This window comes from Phocoena sinus, chromosome 5 (assembly GCF_008692025.1).
Source record: "Phocoena sinus isolate mPhoSin1 chromosome 5, mPhoSin1.pri, whole genome shotgun sequence".
NCBI lineage: Eukaryota > Metazoa > Chordata > Mammalia > Artiodactyla > Phocoenidae > Phocoena > Phocoena sinus.
Genome location: NC_045767.1, coordinates 127,440,964 through 127,467,918, shown reverse-complemented (window position 1 = coordinate 127,467,918; position 26,955 = coordinate 127,440,964). Strand labels below are relative to the sequence as shown.

The 26,955-nt window shown below is 34.7% G+C and overlaps 1 protein-coding gene across 2 annotated transcripts in view; it reads left to right on the top strand.

Annotated features, from left to right (window-relative positions):
* Window positions 1-26,955, top strand: part of GRID2 (glutamate ionotropic receptor delta type subunit 2) — a 1,366,547-nt gene that overhangs the window by 1,076,946 nt on the left and 262,646 nt on the right. For both annotated transcript variants that reach the window (XM_032633736.1, XM_032633737.1), the window contains one exon: window positions 18,181-18,493. In XM_032633736.1, the coding sequence (XP_032489627.1) occupies window positions 18,181-18,493 (313 nt within the window). The remainder of the gene's footprint in view (window positions 1-18,180; window positions 18,494-26,955) is intronic.

The window sequence follows — 26,955 nt, the reverse complement described above, 5'->3', positions numbered from 1 at the left end:
GGGAAAAAGAAGTCCTCATAGAGACTTTAAATTAGACACTAAGATTTTAATTCTTTAAATTAGATTGAACAAGCATTAATGGACTGATTGAATATCCCAGAGTATGTCAGCTGTAATCGGGCAAGAAGTTGAAAAAGTACATGTGGTCATAAGAATGCATGTTTGTATGTCTGAATAGTGAGTGTTCAAAAATAATCCACTGGATATACATATTGGATGGAGCTGGATCACAGATGTGGGAAGTAACACAAACTGTGTGTATGTAAGAAGAGAAAAAAATGACCCAAAATATTTGTTGTTGATAAGGAAAGAATTTAACACTAATGAAGGAGAAGGATAAAAAGAGATCTGTGAAAGGAAATAAATTATGTAGATGCAAATGACTTAGTGAACGGTTGTAGAAGCAATTTTCTAAATTTGCAGGTGATATTGAATTGGCAGACATTGCAAACAGTAAGGAGCAATTCAATCAGATAAAGAACTTGAATCATTAAGTACTTGGTCTAATAGATGGCAAGCACAGATAAGTGGTGAATAATAAGTCTTGAATCAAAGCTAAAGAACAGTGAGTGAATATTTGCCAAAGGGAATGATGCTGTCCAGGAATGGCTTTAAGGTTTAAAGAAACTTATAGGCTAGGACAAACAAAAATTCAGTAAAATATGTGTAGAATTAAAAAGATTTGGTGGGCTATAGGATATAAATTAAGAGACTACTGCATCAATCAAAGCCAAGGTGATATAAAGACTGGTGCTATGATGAGAAAATCTCATAACTTGAGGATATATAAATCCTGAAATCCACTGTTGGCTATTGAAATGCCATCTATTACCTAGATTTTCATCTATCTCCGGTCATGGTTTGGGGATAAAATTAAAGAAGAAGATAACTTCCAGGCATAAAAGAGAGTGCAGATTTGGGTGAGACCATTCTAAGTAACTTTTAAAGAGCATTTCAACCATGAGATTCTATATGATTCTATGGACATAATCTTAGGGAATTATTTAGATTGATTGGTCATTTTTATTTAGGATGCTTATTCCATAAAATAATGGTCTATGTTAGTCTGGAAATTATAAACATAGAGAAATATACCACAAATGAAAGAGGATAATAATTTATATGGTCTAGGAAGGTAGTTGATATGATAGAGAATGCATTCCTTCTTTCCCTGTGTTTTTGCAAAGTTGAGAACTTTATTAAATAAGTTTAACTTCAATATTGAAGAGAAATAGAAAACATCCTTTACACAACATTGATGCCATATTTGAAATCTTTAGACAGTCACTCACATGAATGTACCAACCCCATTTGAGGAATTTGTTTTAAATTCACATACTAATATCAGAATTAATATTTCACTCTGATATAGAAAGTAGAGGCATGTCTTGAAAGGTATTTCTGTGTTTACTCTTGACTGCCATTTGGATACTTCAGATTTTAATTGTTTTAAGCCTTAATGATTCTGAGTTTTCTCTTTGTAATTTGTATAAATTTGTGTAATTTTATAGTGACAGGCTTTAAAATAAGTAAAGATTTCCCTGATTAAAAAACAAGCAGGGCTTCCCTGGTGGCACAGTGGTTAAGAATCCGCCTGCCATTTCAGGGGACACAGGTTCGAGCCCTGGTCCAGGAAGATCCCACATGCCACGGAGCAGCTAAGCCCATGCTCCACAATTACTGAGCCTGTGCTCTAGAGCCCATGTGCCACAACTACTGAGGCCCCGTGCCACAACTACTGAAGTCTGCGCGCCTAGAGACCGTGCTCCGCAACAAGAGAAGCCACCACAATGTGAAGCCCGGGCACTGCAACAAAGAGTAGTCCCGGCTCTCAGCAACTAGAGAAAACCTGCGCGCAGCAACAAAGACCCAAAGCAGCCAAAAATAAATAAATTAAATAAATAAATTAAAAAAAACAACGAGCGAACACCCAAGCACCTCACAAGACTCAACTGTATCAAGGGAGGAGGTGACTACAGAGGCTCCAGATACGTGTGTGAGGACGTCTAATGTATCTCTTACTCATTTTATATTTCACTTAATGACACACAGAATTGCTAGGAGAACAGCCTTTACAGATTCACTTCTCATAGAGACAAACTGTTTCTGGGAGCTAGTTCGTTCTCATTTACAGAGAACTTACATTTGCCCTCCACTGCAGAGCTCTGAAAACATCTTTAATAGCAGTCTTAAGTGAATTCTAGAATGATTGAAAAGGTTACTGTAATGAAAATAAAAATTCACTCAATTTTGGTCATTATCCTTGGTGTGCATTTTACTGAAATGTGGATTTACAGTTTGGGCATTTCAGGCAGTGATTGCTTCCATATGCTCTGTTCACAAGCAGCCTGAAGATGACTTTTCAGAAAGTTAAAAGTCTTTCTACACAACTGAAAAACTCTTTCTGATGGCCCTTTTATTTGAAGATGGTAGCATTCCTCTTGGGAATTGTAGAAATGCTATTATTTTTAAATCCCTTTTAATGCTGCAGGATAATACCTGAACCACTGCAATTTATGAATAACCTGTAGCTTGCTTCCCACTCGACATTCAACAAGCATTTATTGGGGCCTAATGTGTAGCTGGCATTGTAGGGAATACATAAAATGTAAAACACAGAGTTCTTGTTCTCTAAAAGCTAAGTAGGAAGGAGGAGAGAGAGAGATCCAACACATATCCAACACTTTTATTACTATCTACACTTCAACTTCTGATGAACTTATCCAGTGTCAAGGATTTAATTGTCATCTGTAAGTAGACAACTTTTAATTTGTTTCTTCAGCCCAGACATTTCATCTGAATTGCAGACTTACAGTTCTTGCTACTACTCAGCATTTCCTCTTAGATGCCTAGTGGGCACCTCAAATGTAACGTGTTCAAAACTGAATTCCTGATTTCACCACCACCCTGTCACAGTGTATGGCAACTCTAATCTTCAAGTTACTCAGTCCAAAACCTTTGAGTTACCCTTGACTTCTTTTTTCTCTGTCTTACCTCATACACTGTGCATCAACAATTTTTGTGTGTGTGTGTGTGTGTGGTATGTGGACCTCTCATTGTTGCGGCCTCTCCTGTTGTAGAGCACAGGCTCCGGATGCACAGGCTCAGCGGCCATGGCTCACGGGCCTAGCCGCTCCGCGGCATGTGGGATCTTCCCGGACCGGGGCACGAACCCGTATTCCCTGCATCGGCAGGTGGACTCTCAACCACTGCGCCACCAGGGAAGCCCCATGCATCAACAATTTTTTCTGGCTATAAATTTGAAATATATCCTTAATATGATCACTTCTTACACTTCACTACTAACCACTGGTGCAAACCACTGTTTCATCTCCTTAGGACTACTTCCATGGCCTCTTAACTACCCACCAGGCTACAGCTTTTTCCTTCTGTAATCGTTTTCAATAGAGCAGTGAAAGTGATTATTTTAAAATGTCAGTCAGATCATACCACCCTCTTGCTAAAACCCTGCAGTGCTTTTCCACATTATTCAATGTGAGAATTATTCAGATTCGTAGAGTTGCCTATAATGCCTTCCATGCTCATTCATACACACATACATGCATCATCATGTCTGTTAATCTCTTCCTCCTAACTACTTCCCCAGTATGCGTATTGCTTAGGGTCAAATCGGAAGTCAGAAAAATAAGAGTAAGAATTTAAAACCACATACATGCCAAAAGAAAAAGAAAAACATGGAGCTATGAATAATTGCTGGGTAAGTAATTAGGAGAAAGAGATAATGCAGAAACCATGAAAGCAAAAGTTTGTCAGATGTAGCAAGTGGAGTATGGTGGGCATGGCCAACTCCACAATTTGTTCACCTATAACCTTTGGCAAGCTACTCACTTTCTCTGAACCTCAGATTGTCCTCTCTACAAGGAGGATAGTGATACCCTTGTACAGGGTTGTACATAGAGAAATATACCTAGCATATGTGGAGGTTCAGCTCACCCAGGTGAGCCAAAAACATTAAAATCTAGACTACTAAAGTCAGAGGACCTGGCTGATAGCTTGATATGGAAAACACCTGTAAAGTCAATGACTTCCTCACAATGACAGAGACTTCTTCAAGCAGTAGACAGCCTTGAAATCTAATTCTTTCCTTCCAAAATTTAGGGTTATATAAAAACACCTATTCCTCTTACCACATAGCAAAGAGCAAGTAAGTCAACAGACCTGTTTTGGAAATCTACTGTGAGCAAAGCAGTGTGAAAAATATTTAGGGGGATAGAACACTATGAACATAAAGCTCCTGCCTCAAGAAGTTTATAACTGAGAAGATAAAATAGATATTTATGGTATAAGTACTATATGAAAGCTGCAGAAAAACAGAGAAATGAGGGGTAAGGCTCCGGGGGAGGGGGAATGTCATGAACTCAGGTAAAAATTATATATACACACATATATATGTGCATATATACTCTATGTATGTATACAGATATATAGAAACAGAGGGAGACTTGTGAAAACTAAACTATTTCTAGAGGGACTTTAAAATTATATCATGTGAAGGTGCATGGTGCGGGCAGGGTTTTGAGAGAGAGAGTTAGAAGTGATGCATGTGGCTTCTGGGAAGAGGCTTAGAAATAAGACTAATAATGACAACATAAACACTAAACTAATAATATTGTTTTGTCACTATGGTGTTGTCAGAGGCAAAACATCTGTTGCAATAATGAAAAGTATTAATTTCTAGAAATAGTGTGGTGAGCTCCAAGAAACAGTTTTTGATTGAATATAATCCAAATTGCAAGATCAAAATCTATTGCTTATAAGGGGCAAGAAAAAGGAAATGTTCTAAAAATTCTTCAAGAAAGAAGAAGAATGATTAAATTTATCAGAGTACCGGCATAATCATAATCATATTGCGTACCTACCATCTGCTATTTATGTGCTGAAAATTCAAAGGTGACGAAAATAACTGTTGCTTTAAATTCTGTGCACACTTTAGAAAGATTGAATAGCTCTGTGTGTGTGTTACTCAAAGATATTATATAATATTATTTAAAGTTGGATCAAATATTGGAAAAAATATATAGGCATATGTATCGATATATGTAAAAGTAGAAAAGAATCTGGAAGGACATGCATCAATCTTGAAACAGTGGCTATACATAAAGGTGTGGAAAAGACTGCTGATTGTCCTTAAATATCTGTTCCCTCCTTTCTTAGTAACATAGCTCCTGAATTATAGCCAAATACTGACTGTCCACCATGTACATTTCTTGGCTTCTCTCCTGATGTAGTATGGTCATGTGACTAAGTTCTAACCAATGGGAAGTGTCAGTCATATGACTAAGTTTTAACCAATGAGAAGTGTCACGAGAATTAAAAAGAAGTGTCATTAGAAGCTTCTGGAAATGTTCTTAAAGGGAGGATTTTTGTTCATATTCTGATCCTCCTCTTTCCTCCTCGCTGGAATGTCAGTAGAATGGCTGTAGCTTAAACAGCCATCTTAAACCATGAGTTGGAAGCTTTGTACTGAGCAGAGCAGAACAAGAGAATATGAGCTGATTTCTAACTCTGGAAGCTTTATCAGCCCGGGATTGTCAGCCATGAGACTCCTTCTATATTGACATTTAATCCAGTGATATTTTGAGCATTTCTTTCATTTGTAAGAAGAAAATAGGATGGTTTTATATAATTTGACCCTTTAAAATCTAAAATGTATTTATATATTGCTTTTACAGTTTAATGTTTAAATTTATTTATTTTTCATCTTAGTTTTGCTTTTCTTTGTTTTATAGATGGAAAACTTACTAGCCAGTGCTGAAATATATGTTTTTCTGTCATGTTTTGTTTTCACATTGGCCTATCTTCCATGTTGAGCTAAATGGACTCATATGATTTAATTACCTGACAAATTTACAGTTAGAAAATTTCTTTTCTCACATTTTTAACAGCTAAAACTTAGAAAATGTTTAACTTACAAATAAGTACCTTACACCGAATAAGTACCTTATTCACCGACTTCTCATGTTTGAGCCCTGCCAAAACTATTTCTCTTCTTATGTCTCTACTGAGTCTGGAAGACATTTTTACAAGTTATTCCACTACTGAAACTTTAGGAATTTTTGAGACTTCTCTCCACTTAAGATGTTGACCTCAAATGGCATAACCATACAACAATAGAGGAAAATTTAATATATTACTCTAAATTAAGGTAGGGTGCCTTCCATGAACCAGAGTTGTCAGATTTCAGGAAAACACTCTCCTAAGAAATTGTAGCTTTATCAGAGGACCCCAGAAAAATTCCATTAATTATCATATTGGATGTAAGTATCCCATTCCAACAGAGATAACATTGGAGTCCCAAACGAGATTGCAAGTCTATGGGTGAGAAGAGAGGGCAGAGAAGGCATAAGTGATTTCATAAGAAAGAAGAAAAGGAAGCAGAGAACATGTATGAAGAGAGCCAAAATAACCTTCAGAAAGAGAAAGTTTAATACCAAGTGTTAATATGCGGAACACAAATCTGGAACTTGGTAATCCACAACACTGGCTAAGGGGAAGGGACTTAAAAGTGTGCCAGGATAGTACCCTCAGGAAAGCATTACTTCTGGAGCATCAAGAGAAATTAGAGAATATATGTGCTCCTTGGAGACATGGTAGTGAAGGTAGAGGTCAGTAAAAGAGCAAAATTAAGAATTCTGTAGAAACCAAGCAGAAACAACACATACCAACCCGCTGCCACCCACCCCCAAACATCCTCCATTGAAGAAAGCAATGTTACTACACTGACAGAAGGAAGTACTATTGAACAAGGAATCTTATCTACAAGTTATCCAGGAATAGAAAAATAATTGGACAAGTTCTATTCAAAACTAAGAATTAAAGAAAGTTTGTCAGTACATTTTAAAAGTTGATCAACATTCTCCTCAGACAACCACAGAGCAAAATAAAATTGTAACATAACACTTCAAACTGAATTAAATGTCTCAAACAAGCATTTGAAATGTTTTAAGGAGAAAATCTAACAGAATCACAAATTCAGAAGCTAATCATTTAAATGGCCAAATGACAAAGAAATGCAACAACCTCAGGATATATTTTAAAAAAATAAAAGACATAAATTACAAATTGCTCAAAGGAAATTAGATTAAATTACATTGAAGAACAACAAGAAAAAATAATTAAAATGAAATAAAGAAGTAAAAATGTTCAGAGTAAATGAATCAAAATGGAAAATAGGCCAAAAGTATAGCATATGTATTTGAAGTCTCTGAAGAAGAAAAGCAACACAATGGTACAATTAATATTTAAATCTATAATCTAAGGAAACTTTCTGAAAATGAAACAAATGTACTTAGTGTTCCTAGAAAAGCTGATCCAGGACAATGAACTCTGAGCTATGTCTTAGTAAAATTATTAGATTTAAAAGACAAAAAAAAAAAAATCCTCAAGGCAAAAAAATCAAATTACTTTTAATGGTAGAAAGTTAAATCATTATCAGACTTCTCAAGAGCAACACACGAAGAAAGCCAGCACTAGAGAAGCACTATCAAGAATTTTTTTTTTAAGTGCAAGCCAAATATTCTATAATCCATTCAAGATCTCCTTCATGGCTACAGAGAAAAGAGTTTTAAACAAACAAGTGCTAAGAGAAAAGTGGACACTTGAGCCCCTCCTGATGAAACAACTAGAGTATGAGCTTCATTCAACCATGAAATAACAGGATAAACTTGACAAAACGACTAATAGTCATCATTTAATATATTTAACTGTAGAAATGATGCTAAAACAAGGTTAGAAACATGGGTTAAATGATAATTTGAAATCATCGTATGGTATAAAAATGAAAGGATGGTCTTATTAAACACTGGGAGAAAAACAGGGAAAGAAAGGGGAAAATAGAATATCATTATTAACTAGTATAGAGAATAAGTGGAAGTCACCTATTTCATTTAAAACAAAGAAAAAAAACAGAAAGGTTAAGTGAAAAAAAGTGGGGAGTAAGGGCACTATAAAAGGTATAAATATAAAGTTAACCACTATAACAAAAGTACAAACCTTTCTAAAAAGAAAAAATAGCAAAAACAAACCACAGAGAAAAGCACACAGATATACAAAATTCAAATAATAATAAATAACAAATAATGAAATACATCTTTTGTGTATATATCAAACACAAAATCCTGATAATGTACTATCTTCTAAAACACACATAAACATTGACAAAAATCAGTCATGGATTAGGTCTCATGGAAAACACCATTAAGTTCCACTGAGTGGATATATTACAACTAAATTTCTCTGATCAAAATACAATAAAACTAGAAAAAAAAATTAAAAAATTTTTCCATCTGAAATTCAGAAAGCCTTCTATTAAACAACTCTTGGGAAAAAGGAGAAATACAAATATATATTACAGAGTTTTTTTAAGACATGGTAGTGAAAACACTACATATGAATCTATAAAGAATATTTAAAGGAGTGATTCATAGTTTTAAGAATCTGTATCAGGGCTTCCCTGGTGGTGCAGTGGTTGAGAGTCCACCTGCCGATGCAGGAGACGCAGGTTCGTACCCCGGGCCGGGAAGATCCCACATGCCGCAGAGCAGCTAGGCCCGTGAGCCATGGCCACTGAGCCAGCGCGTCTGGAGCCTGTGCTCCGCAACGGGAGAGGCCACAACAGTGGGAGGCCCGCATACCAAAAAAAAAAAAAAAATCCATATCAATAAAAATGAAAAAAATGGAAATAAATATATTTAACTCCATCTTCAAAAGCTAAAAAAAAATATATATAGCAAATTTTAACAGAAGATATAAGGAAGGTAAAAATAAAAGGAGAAAGTAATAAGGTAAATAATTTTTTCAGTAGATTAAATTAATAAGTTAAATCTTGGTTCTTAGAAAATATCAACAAAAGACAAATCATTAGCTAATCCAATCAAATAAAGAGTAAAGAACTTAGACCAATCTATACAAAAAGTTATCAAGGAATTACCCCACAAAAGAGGACCAGGCCCGGAGTGTTTCACAGGTGAACTCAGCTAGTCTTTTAGAGAACAGATAGATCCAATATTATTCCAGATTTAAGGAGACTAAGAGATACAACAACTAAACGCAAGACATGATCCTGGACTAAATTGTAGGATGGGACAGTATTGGGATCAGTGACAAGGTTGTAATATGGACTGTAGATTAAAGTATGGCATCAGTGTAAATTTCCTGAATTTGATAACAGTACTGTTGTTCTGTGTACAGAATATCATTGTTATTTTAAAATAACACATATAGTTGCACTCAAAGAGGGAAAAATTAGACTTCAATAAATAGACTAGAATAAATAGAAAAGTATGTTCTTATATCCAAAGACTCTGTTGAAATATTTTTTCTGACTAAATTATGTTATCTTGGAGTCCATTCAGCATCCCAAAGTGAATTTATGAGAATGATTTAAAATACATTTGAAGATATATTTACATGGTTTTAGCTTAAAAAACTCGGAAGGTGATAAAAAGGGAAAGGAAGAAATTCTTGAGCTGTAGATACTGACATAAAGGTAAAACAATTAAAACTGTATGAAACTGGACCAATAAAAAAGAATAGAAATCCCAGAATGTGTGTGTGTTTGTGTGTGTGTGTGTGTGTATGCATGTGTGACTGTATGAATTAAGCACATGCTGAAGGAGTCATTTCAAGCCAGGAGAGAAATTATACTTTCTTCTAGAACAATACTCAGGTAATGGGTTAATTGTTTGAAGGGAGGAAGTAATTATGTTCACATCACATTGACTCTGGAGACAGCCTGCCTAGATTGGAATCCTGGATTTTAGCTCTATGACCTTAGTCAAGTTACTTAATCTATCTGTGTCTCAATTTTCTTATCTATAAAATAAAAATAACAATATTGTTTATCTCACAGAATGTTTGTGAAGGTTAATTGAATTAAATATTGAAAAGTATTCAGCTCACAATAAGCACTATATAAATGTTAAATAGTAGTGGCTGTAATAGTAGTAACAAAATATCCTTGGTACTTGTCTTAATTGGATTTTTAGATGGCTTATCATGTGCTAAGCTATAATCAAAATAATACCATTCTTAATATTATTCAGCCATAAGAAAGAATGAAATTCTTCCATTTGTAGCAATGTGGATGGACCTAGAGAATATTATGCTTAGTGAATTAAGTCAGACAGAGAGAAACACTGTATGATATCACTTATATGTGGAGTCTAAAAAATAAAACGAATGTATATAGCAAAATAGAAGCAACTCAGATATAACATTAAGGGAGTTGCAATAGTGGTCATCTTATTGGAATTTGACTGTTTTCTTTATAATTTTTTGTTCTTTAAAATTTTTCTAGGATTTTTAAGTATGATCTTAATTTCAGAGTAAAAGTTACTTTAACAACAATTTCATTGGTTCAACCTGGATATTTATTCATTTCCAGTGGTATATTTGAAAAGTAGTGGATATTGTACTGTGTGTTTATAATTGAAACTGAAATATTAATCTGTAACCGTGACATAACATATCTGTGTTTCTTTCAAAGAAATGCATAAAATGTTGACATTGAGAAAATTAATAATTTGTGATTAATTTCACAGTTTGATTATTTTTCTTTTCCCCAACTTACATATTGTATTTATTTAGAAAGGTCTGTTGAAACTTTAAAGTCTTTAGAACAAAAATATTTATATTCCCATATTAGCAAGTAGAGAATCCTCGTAATATAAGGTCTCAAGAAATAATTTTTTAAATTACAATTTCAAGGTGGGAAAGGCTCTTATATTACCAGTTTCAGTCTATTCATTATACAGATGAGTAATCTAAATTGATGAAGGTTTGGCTACTTGCCCAAAGTCATGTCATATATCTTAAATGAAGATGTAAAACTCGAACACGTTCTTCCTTTCTTCTTCCCTCTCACCTTTCCTCCCTTCCATCCTTCCTTCCTCCCCCCTTCCTTTCTTCCTCTCTTAGCTTTCTTCAATGTCTACTTTCTCCCAAGCAAACCTGAAATTTTTACATTAAAACATTATTTCAAGACTAAAGAATATAAAATGATATTTAAGAAAGCTGTCAAGAAATTTTTAAAATTTAAGCATAGTTCATACTTGTGAAGAGTAGAAGAAAATGTATGGTTTAAGAAGCTGAATAGGCAGAGAGAGACCTAGTGCTTGTTAAATGTGTGCTAAAGCTCTTCAGTAAATATTTTCCTTCCACTTTGCACAAAAAATCTTTAAGGTGGGAATGATAAGGGGAAAATACTTAAAGTAATTGAAGCTCATGATAGGCACTTTTAATGAGTTTGAATTTCCACGTCCAAATGAACGATATCGCAGGGGGATAAATGCATTTCCTGAGGTGATATATGAGTTACTATAGATAATGTGTACAAAACATGAAAAAGAGGGCTGTTATATAGTCGGAGATTGGCATATTCAAAATTAGAAAGGAAATTTATTCTGACAGAGCAATGAATTTGATTTTATTCTCTGGTAAAATTATGGAATGGATTATTAATCAGATGTGTTGTAGATGGTAAAAAAAAAGTAAGCAGTTCATTTTCTTTTTTGATGGCATTAGCTATTCATAAAATGAATATCTGATTATTCATATATTTTGAGTTCAATAATGCCTTTTACAAAACACTTAAAAACTATATAGAAGACTTCTCTGGTGGTGCAAGGGGTAAGAATCCGCCTGCCAATGCAGGGGACATGGGTTCAAGCCCTGTTCCGGGAAGACCCTACATGCCGTGGAGCAACTAAGCCCGTGTGCCACAACTACTGAGCCTGCGCTCTAGAGCCTGCGAGCCACAACTACTGAGCCCCCGTGCCACTACTACTGAAGCCCACATGCCTAGAGCCTGTGCTCCGCAACAAGGTAAGCCACCGCAATGAGAAGACTGCGCACTGCAACGAAGAGTAGCCCCCGCTCACCACAGCTAGAGAAAGCCCGCGCACAGCAACGAAGACCCAATGCGGCCAAAAAATAAATAAATAAAAAACAAAACAAAACTATATAGAGCTACTTGGCTAGATGACAGTGTAGTAAAGAATACTCATAGGTGATTAAAAAACATATCTAAGATATTAACTAATTAGCTGTTTTCAAAGGGGGTAGAACTATAGAGGCAAGTTTCAATACTTTGAGCTTTCCCATGTACTCTTCATCAATATTTTACTAGTAATATGATTGAAGAATTAAAGGCCTGCTTCTCAAACTTCCAAATGATGCAGAGCTAGCAGAAAAAGTTGATATAATGGTTGATAGTAAAGATTCAAAATATTTCAGATAGATGTGAAGGTCAAAAGAAACAAAGAATGAAATTGATGAAAGATAAATACAAGATCCAACATTTTGCTTCAAAATCAACTGCATAGGATTTCTGAGGACTTCTGGATTGATAGTATTTTATTTTAAAATATTTTGAAAATTTATTTAATCCTAAGTTTAAGTCAATGGTAATTCACTTAGTAAAAATGATTCAGACTCCAATGTCATTTAAAAAACTGTATTATTCATATCATCTGAGGAAACATTTGTGAATTGGACTATGTTCACAGGCAAATGACCAGTATTTTGAGGGATATGGAAATCATATCTTGAGAAGAATGATTGAATAAGCAAATTATTTTTTATTTTAAAATAATATTTCCAAGTAAGGAATAAGATAGCATTCGACAGGTATTTTAAGAATAGTCGTAGAACAGACCTATTTAGATTTATAATGTGATGTATTGATAACAAAGCTAACACACTTAATAGAGGATACAGAGAAGCATATATCAATCATAATAACACCAAGGCTTTGTATTAATTAGAATATTGCAAATATAAATTGTTCATCTTAGCAACTGGGCTTGTTATACTATTAAATAATAAAATGTTTGTGGAGCATGTAACATGGTACTAGGTATATAGTAAACATTAAATAAATGTATAACTGTTGGTATTATTAACATAATGTCGTTAACATTATGTTCAAGCATAAACTAGATAATTATTTGTTAGATATGATCAGTTATTTCAAATTAAATTTAGAGTAAATGTGTTCCAACTTCTCTGAGTGTAAACTTCTAAGAGTCAATGATCATGAGGCGTATTTGTCGTGCCCTATTGTATTATCCATCCACCTCCTTCTCATGACTTGAAAGAATGTAAATATTTCCTTTCAAGAAAAATGTTACAACTGTTTAATTAGAATAGTTTTGAAAAACAATTATCTATATTCCAGGTTTAGTGCTAATTCTTATCACAATTCAAATAATCACTTTTACATTAAACACTTGACATATAATAATATTTTGTAATGTATTAAACATACTATAGTAGACTCAATTACCTTAGCTAGTGGCAAATGACATAAACATAAATAAATTGATAAGCCAAAAACTTGATTTTAATTATTGAAGTATCATTCATGAAGATATAAATTTTTTGTCACTGCTACAAAATTTAGCAAATTTTTATATTGCCATTTTATTTTTATTCTGTAAAATTCCCTCTCCATCAAGTATGCTGAGAAATAGAGAGATAATTTATAAGAATTGGGTAATGAATATCTAGTGAATGTTCTATCTTCTTTCATTCATATATGAAGCAAGTATTTATTAACCATGAATCTATGCCAGACAAATGTGCTTGATACAGGAACATGTCAATTTTTTTAAAAAGTGACAGTCCCTGCCTTCACAGAGCTTGTGGTCTAGTAGAAAACTTCATTGTTCAAAAATCATACAAATAATGTAAAATTGCAACTCTCATACTGTTAGGGAAGTGAGGGATACAGGCTTCTGATGGTGTAAACAACAAGAATTACTATTCCAGTCAAAAGAGCCATGGATAGCTTTCCTGAGGAAGTGATAATTGAGCTGATTTATGAATATGAATAAAAGTTTACTTGAAGAAGTTTCAGGAGGGTCAATTCAGACAGTATAATCAGCATGTATGAAGATCATGCATTGGGAAGAAGTGCTGGAAAGAAAAATGGTCCAGTAGGAATATGTCGAGGTAAGTGGAAGATAGTGTATCCAAAGATGTATAGGCTTTGTTAAAGATTTTAATCTTTTTCCTAAAAGCAGTGCCAATCCACTGAAAACCTTTACATTGTGGCAGAGATAGGATCAGATGTGCTCAACAGAAAGAATACTTTGGCTGCAATAGGGAGGTTAGAGATGAGAAAAGGTAGATTTCAGGTAGACTCGTAAAGAGCCCTGGAAAGCAATGATGAGAGCTGAAAATAGTAGAGAAGTGAATGAATATTAGGATTCTCAGTAGGTAGAATCAGAAGTGACAGACAGGATAGGGGAATAAGACTGAGAAAAATAATGAGATCACCGAGATTTAAGACTTACATAAAAAGATTTTCATTGAAGCAGAAAATATTGGAAGAGGACTGGTTTGAGTTGAATGCCTCTAGTATGATCTTGGCCATGTTAAATTTGAGATGTTTTAGAGGCATCCAATAGAAATATCAATTATGTAATTGCATAAATCAGTATATACTCCGGAGCTCATCTCTGTATCTACAAATGTAAATTTTGTAAATCATGTGTATAGATGGGAGTCAATGGAGGTAATGATATGAATGGGATTGCCTAGGCAGAGGATCTCATAGGACAAAAGGGCGTAGGTCCAAGTCCAGAGGATTGCCGACATGGGCTTGAGAAGGAACTGAGAAAGAGGCTTATATCATGACATGAAATTCAAGGAAAATAATGTTTATGGTGGAGGGGGCCATCATCACTGTCAAATATTGTCAAGAAGCCTAAACAGATGGGCACTAAATTCTATCCATTTGATTCAATAGTGTAAATATTAAGAAGCGCTGCGTCCATTGAGTAGTCGAACACTCGATAATATGAATACAAGAGTCTTCCAGAGTGACTGTGAGGTGTGGAAATACAGACAAATCTTTAGAGAAAATTGACTATGAAAAAGTGAGAGAGAAAGGGTAGCAAGTGGGAGTCAGAAGTCAGAGAGAGTAAAAGGAAAGGTTTTTCTCTTTTTGTTTTTATTTTAATGAGAAAGAGTTAAAGAACCTTTTCATGGGAAATCAACAATTGGTAGATGATGTTGAATACAAGAGATGGGAGTTTAAGCATCTGAACTGGAGGGGATTTGTTGATAAGTTTACTGATGGAGGTTTGGCATTAGAAAGGAAGACATCTCCTCTATCACAAATAAAAGTTAAATAGAATAAGCTGGATGTGGGATATAGGTTGAGAAGTAGAAATAAGTGTGAATTTTAATTCAGTATTTTCTGATTCTCTATAAAGTAGCAGTGAATGTCATCTGAGAATTAGGGGAAGTGAGAAGATTAAATGTTCTATGAGGCTAATGGTTTGAAAAGTCATTGTTGAAACTGAACAAGTGAGTTGACATACACATACACACATGCATGCATACATACAGAAATAAATAGACTAATAATAGAAGGAAAGAGAAAGAAAGAAAGAAAGAAAAAAAGATAAGAAAGAAAGAAAGAAAGAAAGGGAGGGGAGGGAGGAAGAAAGATACATGTGATTGATCATTTCTGGTTACTTAGACATATTCAAAAAGTTTTAGGACCATCTTTCTGAATCAGTGGTTCTTGCCTTTTTTTTTTTTCTGCTCCAGTACAGCTTCTCTACAAGTAAGGACTATCACATACTCATATCAAGCATGATGGTCTGCTATATCACTGATTCTGAAGGCTGGATTGAGGTACTTCCTTAGAAAGGTGTATACACATCTCAGAGATAGGAAAATGTGTGTGTATAAGTATGTGTCGTGTGTGTATGCAAGTGCATTTGTGCAGTTTGAAAAAGCCCATTATATGATTCTAGTATCCTCTCCACAGGGAGACTGGCAATTTCTTCTTGAGAATAGAATAGCCAAGTGTTGAAAGTGGGCCAGAATTGAGGAAGTTCTCCATAGAACTAGGACAAGCAATTACTATATTTAATAAATATTTTAGCACATACAAAATAATCAGTTCATTTTTCCAAAAGAAAACAATAACAAACAACAGCACATCTTCCCTAGATATTTTTCTTTATTACATTATAGAAATTCACTTTGTGATACATACAAATATCTATTATTAAAATCAGTATGGTGACTATTCTAATTCATAATCATTAAATGTAAAACATTTATTTATTAGCAAAATATTTCTGAACATTTACAAATATTCAATCAACATGTCAGCAAATCTCTCCTTAGGTGGAATTTTCTGTTGAGTCATAAAATGCTTTGGGTCCCTAGTGCATCAATTCGTAAATTACTGATCCACAGTACTTTAATATCCTGAAAAAAGAAAGGTACTTTTTGAGAGCCTAATTGAATCTTGAGGAGTTATTTATTCACCATTAAGATTGAGATAAATGAGTCAGCTCGCAATAGTCATACTAAAGACAGTTATATTCATTTCACAAATAGATAAACTGAAGCTCAGAAAAGGTAGGACTAGAGAGCTAAGGATCCAGGTTAGATTTTCCTTCTGAAAAGACCCAATTCCTAGTAACTAAGCTATGCTAAATAAATATATGAGCTTGAAAGCAATAACTATTTCTCTGAAAATTCATTTCCATATAGAGTTATTAACTTTAATACCTCTCAGTTAATAATCCGAAACTCATAATTCTTATGTTAATATAGCCTTGTTGCAGTGTAAATAGTACAATTAAGAAAAGCAAAATTTCAGACTCTTTTAAGGTAAAAACTCTCCTAAAACCAGTTATCCTAATTGCTTACAATATGAGTCATTTGGAAAACAAATGATTTCTTGCAGTATGGTAAAGTGATTATGAGCCCTGGCTTTGCAGTAAGAAAAACATTGCTTTAATATCTGGCTTCTAAACTTATTAACTGTGAGAAGTGAATGAGTTACTTAAACTCTTGAAGTTTCAGTTTCTTCATCTATGAAATGGAGAGGGAAACATGTAATTCATTTCTAAACTTATTAACTGTGAGAAGTGAATGAGTTACTTAAACTCTTGAAGTTTCAGTTTCTTCATCTATGAAATGGAGAGGGAAACATGTAATTCATAACTCATTGTAAGGATTAAATGAGAAAAGTTATTTAAATACTTAGCTTACACTGTATAGATGGGCTGATACACACACACACACATACACACAATGCTTAACTTTAGCTAGACTATTTTTGCAGCTGTTATTACTTCAGAGACTAGATGTATGGGAATTGGTTTAGCATTCCACTAGGCATGTTAATTTTCATGTCTTTTTTTCTTTTCTCCAAAGGCATTAAAACCAGTTTCTATATTCTTTCATCAAACTACAAAAAAAAAGAATAATGAAAATGTTCAGTTTACTATTGTTTGTGTTTGTCTGAAAGGAGCTTCGCACAGCTTTAGTCACAGCCACAGATAATTATTTCAAATAAGATGCATCTTTTAGATATTTAAATATGTTTTCATATCATAGAATTTAAATGTGAAGTCATTTGTTATGTGCTGTCACTGCAGTTCTGCCATGTGCCTTATATAAGTAAAATAGCATGTGCTCTGTGTGGTTGTGAGTGCTAACACTGAGAATCTGAGACACATACTGAGAACAATGGTTATTGCTCCAAGAAGAATTATCTGTTTCCTTAATCTTTAATTGTTCATTAAAATGTTTCGAGGTTTAAAAAATAAAATTATGGTAGAAACCCCTGGTGTATGATGTTATAACTTAATGCTATGAAATCTCTAATAAACTCTGATATATTTAGAACCCAATAATATAAATTTTGATGCAGAGAAATCTAAACCAAGGGTGAAGTGCCACGTCGAGTTTTTGTTTTTAATAACTTAGATGTTAAGAATATGTTGAATATCTTGGGAACATTTTCTCAGGAAGAATTCTTTAGAATAAGTTTTACCTTTGCTACTGTGTTAATGATGGCTTTGATAAAATGACCCAAGGAAAAAAGACAATTTCCTTCAGGCATTGTCTGTGTCTGAAATATTCTTCACTGATTTCACATGCACTGATAATAGGAACAAGGTAATTTGTCTAACTCTGGTGGGCCAAGATTTGCAGGAGGAAATGAAAAATTCACATATAGGTCTTCTCTAAGAAGTCTCTGCAGTGTTTTTCAGTTTATATAAAAAGACTTAAGATGTCGCCTGAGGCATCTATTTTATTTTCCTCAAGGCAAGCTAAAGTGCCACAAATCAAGTTGTTTTTCACACTGTTAATGTATTCCTGTCTCTTTCAATTTCTCAGAGGGCGGACATAGGGATTTCTGCTTTGACTATCACCCCAGACCGTGAGAATGTGGTGGACTTTACAACACGTTACATGGACTACTCAGTGGGAGTCCTACTTCGAAGGGCTGAAAAGACAGTGGATATGTTTGCCTGTCTTGCACCATTTGATCTCTCACTATGGGCTTGCATTGCTGGCACAGTTCTTCTGGTCGGTCTACTGGTCTACCTCTTGAATTGGCTTAATCCCCCAAGATTACAAATGGGATCGATGACTTCTACCACTCTCTACAACTCCATGTGGTTTGTGTATGGATCCTTTGTGCAGCAAGGTAAGGAAAAAATATATATTTCAGTACAAAAAAGGAATGTGATGTTTCATATGCCATGCATTCAGTTAAGAACGTTCTGTGTCTTGACATCAGTAAGTGTTCTAAAGGTCTTTACAGCAATGCTAAGAAAAGAACATTTCTTGCTCTTTCCTAGTGGATCTCAAACAGCAGATTTTCAGCAAAAAATGGTACAGTATCTTTTGATGTAAGTTCAGTTTTATCAACAAAGCCAAAGATGAATGTCAGAGGTAAGGTTCACAAGAAACTCAAGAGGAGATTTTCCTTCCCAAGCTCCGATTCTGAGAAATAGCCTTTCTATTTCTCAGATAAATACTTACTGAGATTTATGAAAATACTTACTACCAGAGCAGATATTGCTTAATTATTTATGTGTATAAGAGATGTTAAGACTTGCTGTTTGTTGAGAGACATTGTTTCATGTATTAAAAATATTCATTGGCAGTGAAAAGACTTTAAGATTCTGATAAGAAATTTACGCTTTATCTCTTACTTTAATATATAATTTTTACCAATTAACTTATAATTTCATTATATTCTAAACAATGTCTTTGTTGTGTTATTCAATAGTCAATCTGCCTACTCTTTAAACTTATCTAGGTAATTACTTGACTCTTACTGCTTCAGAATAGAACAATATTTATTGAGCCCCTTATTTGAGACTACTGCCATCATAGAAAATGAAATAATAAAATACTTAGGGGATTGATAGTTTTTTGCAGACTTGTCATATGTATTGAAGAGAAGACATAGGTGTCACAATGGAGACACATGATGCTTTTGCCTTAATATTTACAGCTCTCAATAACATCTTACTTTTTATATACACTTGCTATTGGATCTTCCATTAAATTTCATTCTTTCTGTTCTCATTTAACTAATCATAAGGTTTGCCTAGACTTTTCATCTCTACTTTCTCACATAAAGTCTATCCCGCAAACCTCTGTAAGCATGCTTTTTCCCGCTACCTTTCTGTATCTGTGTATCTTTATTGCAGGTATTTTTGGTCCATTCATTAATCACTAATCTAGTAGATATTTAATCCATGCTATTTATTTAAGTAGAACTTTGCTAGGCACTGAGTATACAGTTGGGAGCAAGGGAGTCGTTGCCATGATTGAGCTACAAGTCTTGTGGGATGCAAACATGTAAAATCCACGCGTGATAGAGACTGTTATGAGATCATAGTCGTGGGGAGGGTGAATATATCTTAATGTCGCAAAGAAGGCTTTTTGAATTAGTACTGTATAAACAGAGACAGAAGTAACTATGCAAAGAGCTTATTGAAGAAAAGGATGGGGGAAGGATACATAGATGGTTGGATAGAATTTAAGACCAAGAAGTGAGGGAGGAATCAGAATAGACTATGCAGAATAGACTATGGAGCTGGTAAAGATGAGGCTGAAGATATATTTGTTATTATCAGGGGTTTGAATTTGATCTTCAGGGAAATTAACAGCAATTTAAAGGTATTAAACAGGGAAATGCACGTTTAAATTTTTACTATAATCAGAAACATTGTGATTGTAGTATGGATAAAATTGAAAGAGAGCAATGTGGAAAGGGAAACAAATTATCAGAGTATTATAATAACAAAATAAAGAGTTAATGTGGCTTGCACAAAGGTAAGATGACACTGGGAATCAAGAGAAGGGTATTGATGAATTGGAGTCTATAGAACCTGATAAATTATATAGTGGTATGGGGATTGGTACTGAAGGAGAAAAAGGAGGTGAAATTTTATCCTAGGTTTCTGGATTGGGAAATTATGTGTATTGGTTGTCGAGGTCATTTTCTGGGGAAAAAAATTAAGAAGAGCAGGTGTGATGTGGAAGATGATGCATTCATTTTGGTACATTTGAGTTGAGGTATCTGTGAAATATCCAGGGGTATATTTCTAATGCTTGTTAATGGTTTGATATATTTGTCAGAAGCACAGAAGAGACATCTGGGCTAAATATACATTGAGGAGATATTGGCATGTAGGAGATAATTGAAGCCATGGAAGTGAACGAGATCGTACAGAGTAGTTGTTCTCAACTGCATACTCCTGATTGAGGACGACTGACTCAGAGAGGGCCTAGGACAGAGCCCTAAGGAAAGGAATGGGTAGACGAGATTTCAGTGATAACTAGTAAGTAGTGACAAGAAAGATGCAAGTACCATGTGTACCATCTAGTGGTATACATACCAAGTAAAGACAATATTTGAATATGGAAGATTGGTTGACAGTGTTAAACATTTCAAAGAATCAAGTAAAATTAATACTTGAAAGGTGTTCGTTGGATTTAGCAATAACCTTGTTATTGGTAGTATTCCAGTGACTAGAGCTGCATAATAAATTCCTCCAAAACCTATCAGCTTCGTGGGTCACAAGTTTAGACAGGACATGGTGTGGATGGCTTGTCTCTGCTCAATGATGTCTGAAGCCTCAGCTAGACTGCCCAAAGTCTGGAGGCTGAACTCATCTGAAGGCTTGTTCATTTCATTCATACGTCTGGTGGTTAATGCTGGCAGAGAGCTGGTGACCTCAGTTGTCCTCTCCGGCCTTTCTCCATAGGATAGTTTGGCTTTCTCACACCATGATGATTGATTTCTCTATTGAGTGTGTCCCCAAAATAGGGGGAAGAGTCAGTGAAACAGAAGAATTTTTTAGTCCAGGTTGGGGATCACAAACTTGTATGATGGTGTGAGCTTCTCTTGCAGGAAACACTCTGGATGTGCCACCTCATGGCTTTGTCATGAGAATTTAAATGGTTTTAAAATGTGAAGTTCTTAGATACAGTGACTTATATAAGTATCACAGAAGTGTTTACTCAATAAATAAAAACAAATTAGTCTCAGCTGTGGACAGTTAGGCACACGAGAAAAGGATAACAAGGCAGATTATTTTAGATTATTAGCAAGATGGTGGTTGAAATAGTAGATTCTAGGGTACATGGAGCAATAAAAAATAGAAAGACCAATAATCAGAGTGTAATAGAGAGTAAGACTGGAAAGTAAGAGAGTGGTAGTGGGAGAGAGTAGAGTTCTTGATGAGACCAAATAACAACTGTAGAAATATCAGTGTGAGATAGTTCAAAGTTTGTATTGACAAAATGGGACACCTGAGCCTAACATTTTTGAGATGAAACAGTAGAGGACAAGTTACAGGTGTGTAGATGTGGATTCCTGAAGAGTTGGTGAAGAACTTCAAAGCTGATCAACTGAGAATCCACAGGATTAGATGAACCATCTGTAATGATGGTTGGCTTGGATTAGAGAGAAAGAAAATAAGCCGTGTACCAAAATTGTCAATAAATGAGGATAGATAACTAGGATGTTGATAAATATGAGTACTGACTAGAGATGGAAGGTGGTAAAGCTACACGTAACTAACCTCTCTGTTTATCTCACTTCTTCCCATTCCATCTAGTTTTTCTGTGCATGGTTTCAATAACTACCAAAATGCAGATGACTCCCAAATCTATATCATCCTTGAATTTTAGTTTTATATACTCTCACTAGACTCTCTGGATATATCAGAGATACCACAAATTCCAACATGCCAATAATTGAATTTTTTTGCACTTTAAACCTTTATAGCCTCTCATGTTCTCTATTCTAGCTGATGCATTAGCAACCACTCAGACTTAAAGGTTAGAAACTTTGAAAACAGTTTTGATTTTTTCTTCCTTCTATCCCTTATATCCAACCATAAGTCATGCAAATTTTACTTCATACTTATTTCTAGGAGTGGAAATCTGTTTTCACCTAGAGAGATAAGACCTGGATTGTTACCTAGATTAGGCCTATCTCATTTCTCATCTGAGCTACAGGAATCTCATAATAGGTCTTTCTTTTTCAGTTTTGTTTCCTGCAAATATATGCTCCACATACTTACACATATACTCAAATTATCACTGTCATGGAGAGCTAACCACATAATTCCCATTCTTCAAATATTTCTTTGGCTCCCCAGTGCCCACAGTTTAAACTTATTTAGAGCATGAACAATACTCCATCGTTTGGTCTTCAGCAGTCTTGATTCTCATCTCCTACCACTCATGACTCACATGTAATTGTCCAGTTATTCCAAACTGCTTTTGTCTCTTGAACAGAAGACAAGACTGTGTCTTGCCGCTCTGCCTTTGCTTCTACTCTTTTCAATTCGTGAAATGCCTTTATTACCAATTGCTTAATCTCTACGCCCACTCTCTGCTTTCATATGGCAAATTCCTGTGCATCCTCTAGTTCTTATTCTGATCTCACTTCCTTCAGGAAGTCTTTGCGTTTTCTTTTGTCTCCACCTGAGTCCTTTGAACACAGATTGTGTCCTATTTATCTTTATAGTCTCTTTGCCTAATTCAGTGTCTTGTACGTATTAGGTGTTTAATAAATGCATACTGATCAACTAAATAAGTGAATAAATGCTAAATACTTAACTAAATCAAGCATGGAATTAACTGCAACATTGTGTTTATTAGATTACAGTCTATTGCCCAATGACTTAAACTCACTTAAACCAAACAGGAAGTTATCCAGAATGTCTCCACTGGTGTATTTTCTTAAGTAGCTAAGATGAGAAACTTATAAATAAGGTTTCCCATTGGTTGAAGCCTTACTTTTGAGAATGTTAACAAGCTTATGGATTGGCTTTCTGAATTCTGTCTCCAGGTGGCCCAGTTTCAGCAAGTTTTGGAGAACACCCAAAAGAAAAAGATAAATAAAATTATCCATATGGTTACATGCTTTTCTAGTCTGTAAACAAGCTTCAGATATCAAAAGTTATAAATATGTTAAGCACTTTTCTGTCTCAACTGCTCCCTTAAATAAGTTGTACAGCCTGTGGGTTGATTATACATTTATACGAATTCATAATGATGCATCATGCTGAATGGCATATGATTAACTACTTCGTCTCTGAAATGTTGCTATTCTTCCACCTGCTAACAATGAAAAAGGTGAATTCATTAAAAGGTACTGAAAGTATCTTTACACTTTGATTAAAAATAAATTAAGACTCAAAAACCCCATGAAGAAAAGAATCAGTCAATGACAGTCCATGCACAGGCGATGAAGTTTGGAATTAGTGATAATTTCTAATAAATATATAGTCTTTTAAGGAGAAGCACAGTAATAATTCTGAATTATTTCAGAATTACGGTCTTTACTGAGCCACTAGAGACTAGATTGAGTAGGAATAAAAGGGCATTTCATGTATTATCACATAGATGTTTGAAAAAAGAGTTCAGGGACAGCTAAAAGCAGAAAAATGTTAAATATACGTAAGCTGTTTACTAATCCAGATTTTTTTAAAAATTTTGTAACTTCAGAGCATTCCAGAAAAACAGCTTAGGGAATCCAACTGTGCAAAATCAGTATGGTCCATTATAGAGATAAACTTAGTACATCTGTTTGGCTAGAACATTAGAGTTTGTGAATTAGGCAGTTTAATGCATGAATGAGACACCAATTTTATGCAAGTTTTGTTGCCATTTCATGTCCTCCCTTATCTCCATGCCTATGTACATCTCTCTGCAATCAACATACTTAAAAAAAAAACCTGGGGCTTGATTTTTGAAGATCTCTGAATTTAGTTTATGGTCAGTGACTCTTATTATCATCTGGGCCATGAAGGGCCTCTGTGACTTGTTCACACATGTGGTTGTATGTAATTCGTTTGCTCTTTACTTGCAAAGGGAAATTTCAGAGTTTACCTCAGATGGTCTGGTTCTATGAAGTATAAATATTTATAGTCACGTAAAATGTTTCAGGCTATCACATATGTTTACCAGCAAGCATTTACTATATACCAGCTATGCGCCAGGAACACAAAGAACAAAATAAAAACAAGGAATAATTGTATTAACTGGCTTAAGAAATATTCCTTGGATGTACTATATGCCATACCCAACCTAGATATTTTGAATATGATCATAAGAAAGACACAGTCCTTGCAGGAATGTTCAACATCATGTAAATGGGCCATAGCCAAATTGGGACCAAATAAACCACTTTTGATGAGAGGAGCAGACAGAATTATTGAAAGGAGTAAAGAGGGAAAATTCCTTTGGTAATTTTCTTAAGGATCAAATAGTTCCACAGTTGCTAGTGATGAATGAAGAGGACCTTTAGGAATGGTAGAAGATAACCTGGTGGCTGCTGCACAAGAGTTTACATCAAAGGCAACCCACTGACTCTGAGATCCCAGGACAATTTTTGGAAGAAAATAAAGAGTTCTTCCCGCTGCCAGAAGGATTGCAGTGTTATAGAGAATCACAACTTTCTCATTTCCACAAAAAGAAGAGTCAGACATTCTTCTCTATCAAATTAGGCAACAGAAAAGATTGTTGATGAGAGAACATCTGTTTAAAACTTTGAGAATAACTCAAAAAGACATCCATTTTAATAGTGTAGATATTAAATATATGAAATTTGCCAATGTCCTAGTCACAAAACCCCAAAGGATTCAAGCCTTGAAATGCAGTAGCTAAAGCCATTCCTTTGTAATGTTATCTGATATTTCACATTCAATTTGAATATAACAAAAATTATATTGGCTAGCTCTGCTGTTTACTGACCCTAATGAACACAGAGAAAATGAGAGTAATTCCCAGTGACAGGTTAACTGGACTATAGAGACAAGTTTTTTTCTATATTCTGTTCCTACAGATATTAATTCAAAAAGGCTCTCTGTATTTTTATTTAGGTCAGAACAACATCTCTGTTGTTGCTAATTATTATAGGCAGTCCTTAACGAAGGGAGAGCCAAGTACTCTGAATGCTGTCACATCTACTTGAGAATTTCCTCATGCTGATTTAAAACATAACAAGCTGCTCATTTTCTTTCTATTTATCACCAGAATTCTTCAACACCAAAGAAAAAGATGAACTCTCATACTTTCAAAGACTGTTTAAACTCCTTCATTATAGGTGTGGGGTGTGACTAATCTGTGTGACCAGAAAACAATGCCATGACGCTAAGATGTGAATCCACTGGTTTTTCCCGGTGAACTGTAATGAGCTCCTAAGCAATTATTCCATAAACTATATACATGAGATAGCCCCTGGGTTTCATTTATTTTAATACCAACTCTTTATGATTTGAGCCAGAAAATCCTTTCCATGCTAAACTAGGTTTTCGAAGAGGTAAAAGTAATTAAGGAACATGAGGCACAAATCAGATTTCTGCTCATAAAATGCTTATAAAACAAGAACTGGTGTGAACAACATGTTCTTGACTCTTCTGAACTACTTATGAGTACGTACCATAATTAAAAGCATTATTTTAGTATTTAATAAAACAGAAGAGCTGCTTTCAAGAAACATTTTAAAAACTTGAAGGGTGATCTTAAGATTTTCTGAGTTGGTCTCTCTTCTTTCCCAAAATGCTATAAGAAAATACGTTCTTTTGTCATGAAGAACCTAGGGGTAAGACAGGAATAAAGACAGACCTACTAGTGAATGGACTTGAGGATATGGGGAGGGGGAAGGGTAAGCTGTGACAAAGCGAGAGAGTGGCATGGACATATATACACTACCAAACGTAAAATAGATATCTAGTGGGAATTAGCCGCATAGCACAGGGAGATCAGCTCGGTGCTTTGTGACCACCTAGAGGGGTGGGATAGGGAGGGTGGGAGGGAGACGCAAGAGGGAGGAGATATGGGAACATATGTATATGTATAACTGATTCACTTTGTTATAAAGCAGAAACTAACATACCATTGTAAAGCAATTATACTCTAATAAAGATGTAAAAAAAATACATTTTTAAAATCTAAGTTTAAATGATAAAAAAACAGGTGTCATAAATCCTTTAAAATAGCATTGACATCTTCATAGTACTTGGTGTTTTTACAGTACCGTATTACAGTACCCCTCAGCTTAAGTAACAAGGTTAGGGACAGAAATGTACAGTGGGGAATGTAGTCAATAATAATGTAATATTTTTGTATGGTGATAGATGGTAACTAGACTTATCATGGTGATCATTTTGAAATGTATAGAAATATCAAATCACTGTGTACCAGCAACTAACATAGTATTATAGTTCAATTATAGTTCAAAACCAAACAAGCAAACTCATAGAAAAAGAGATCAGACTGTGGCTACCAGAGATGGGGCAGCAGGTGAAGGGAGGAGGAATTGGATGAAAGAAGCCAAAAGGTACAGGCTTCTAGTTATAGTATAAATAAGTACTAGGATTGTTATGTACAACATGATAAATATGATTAACGCTGCTGAATGTTGTATGTGAAAGTTAAGAGAGTAAGTTCTAAGAGTTCTCATCACAAGGACGATTTAAAAAAAATTTTTATCTATACAAAATGATAGATAATCCCTAAACTTGTTGTGGCAGTCTTGTCGTGATGTACATAAGTTGAATCATTACGCTCTACAACTTAAACTTACACAGTGCTGAACGTCAGTTATATCTCAGTAAAACTGAAAAGGAAATA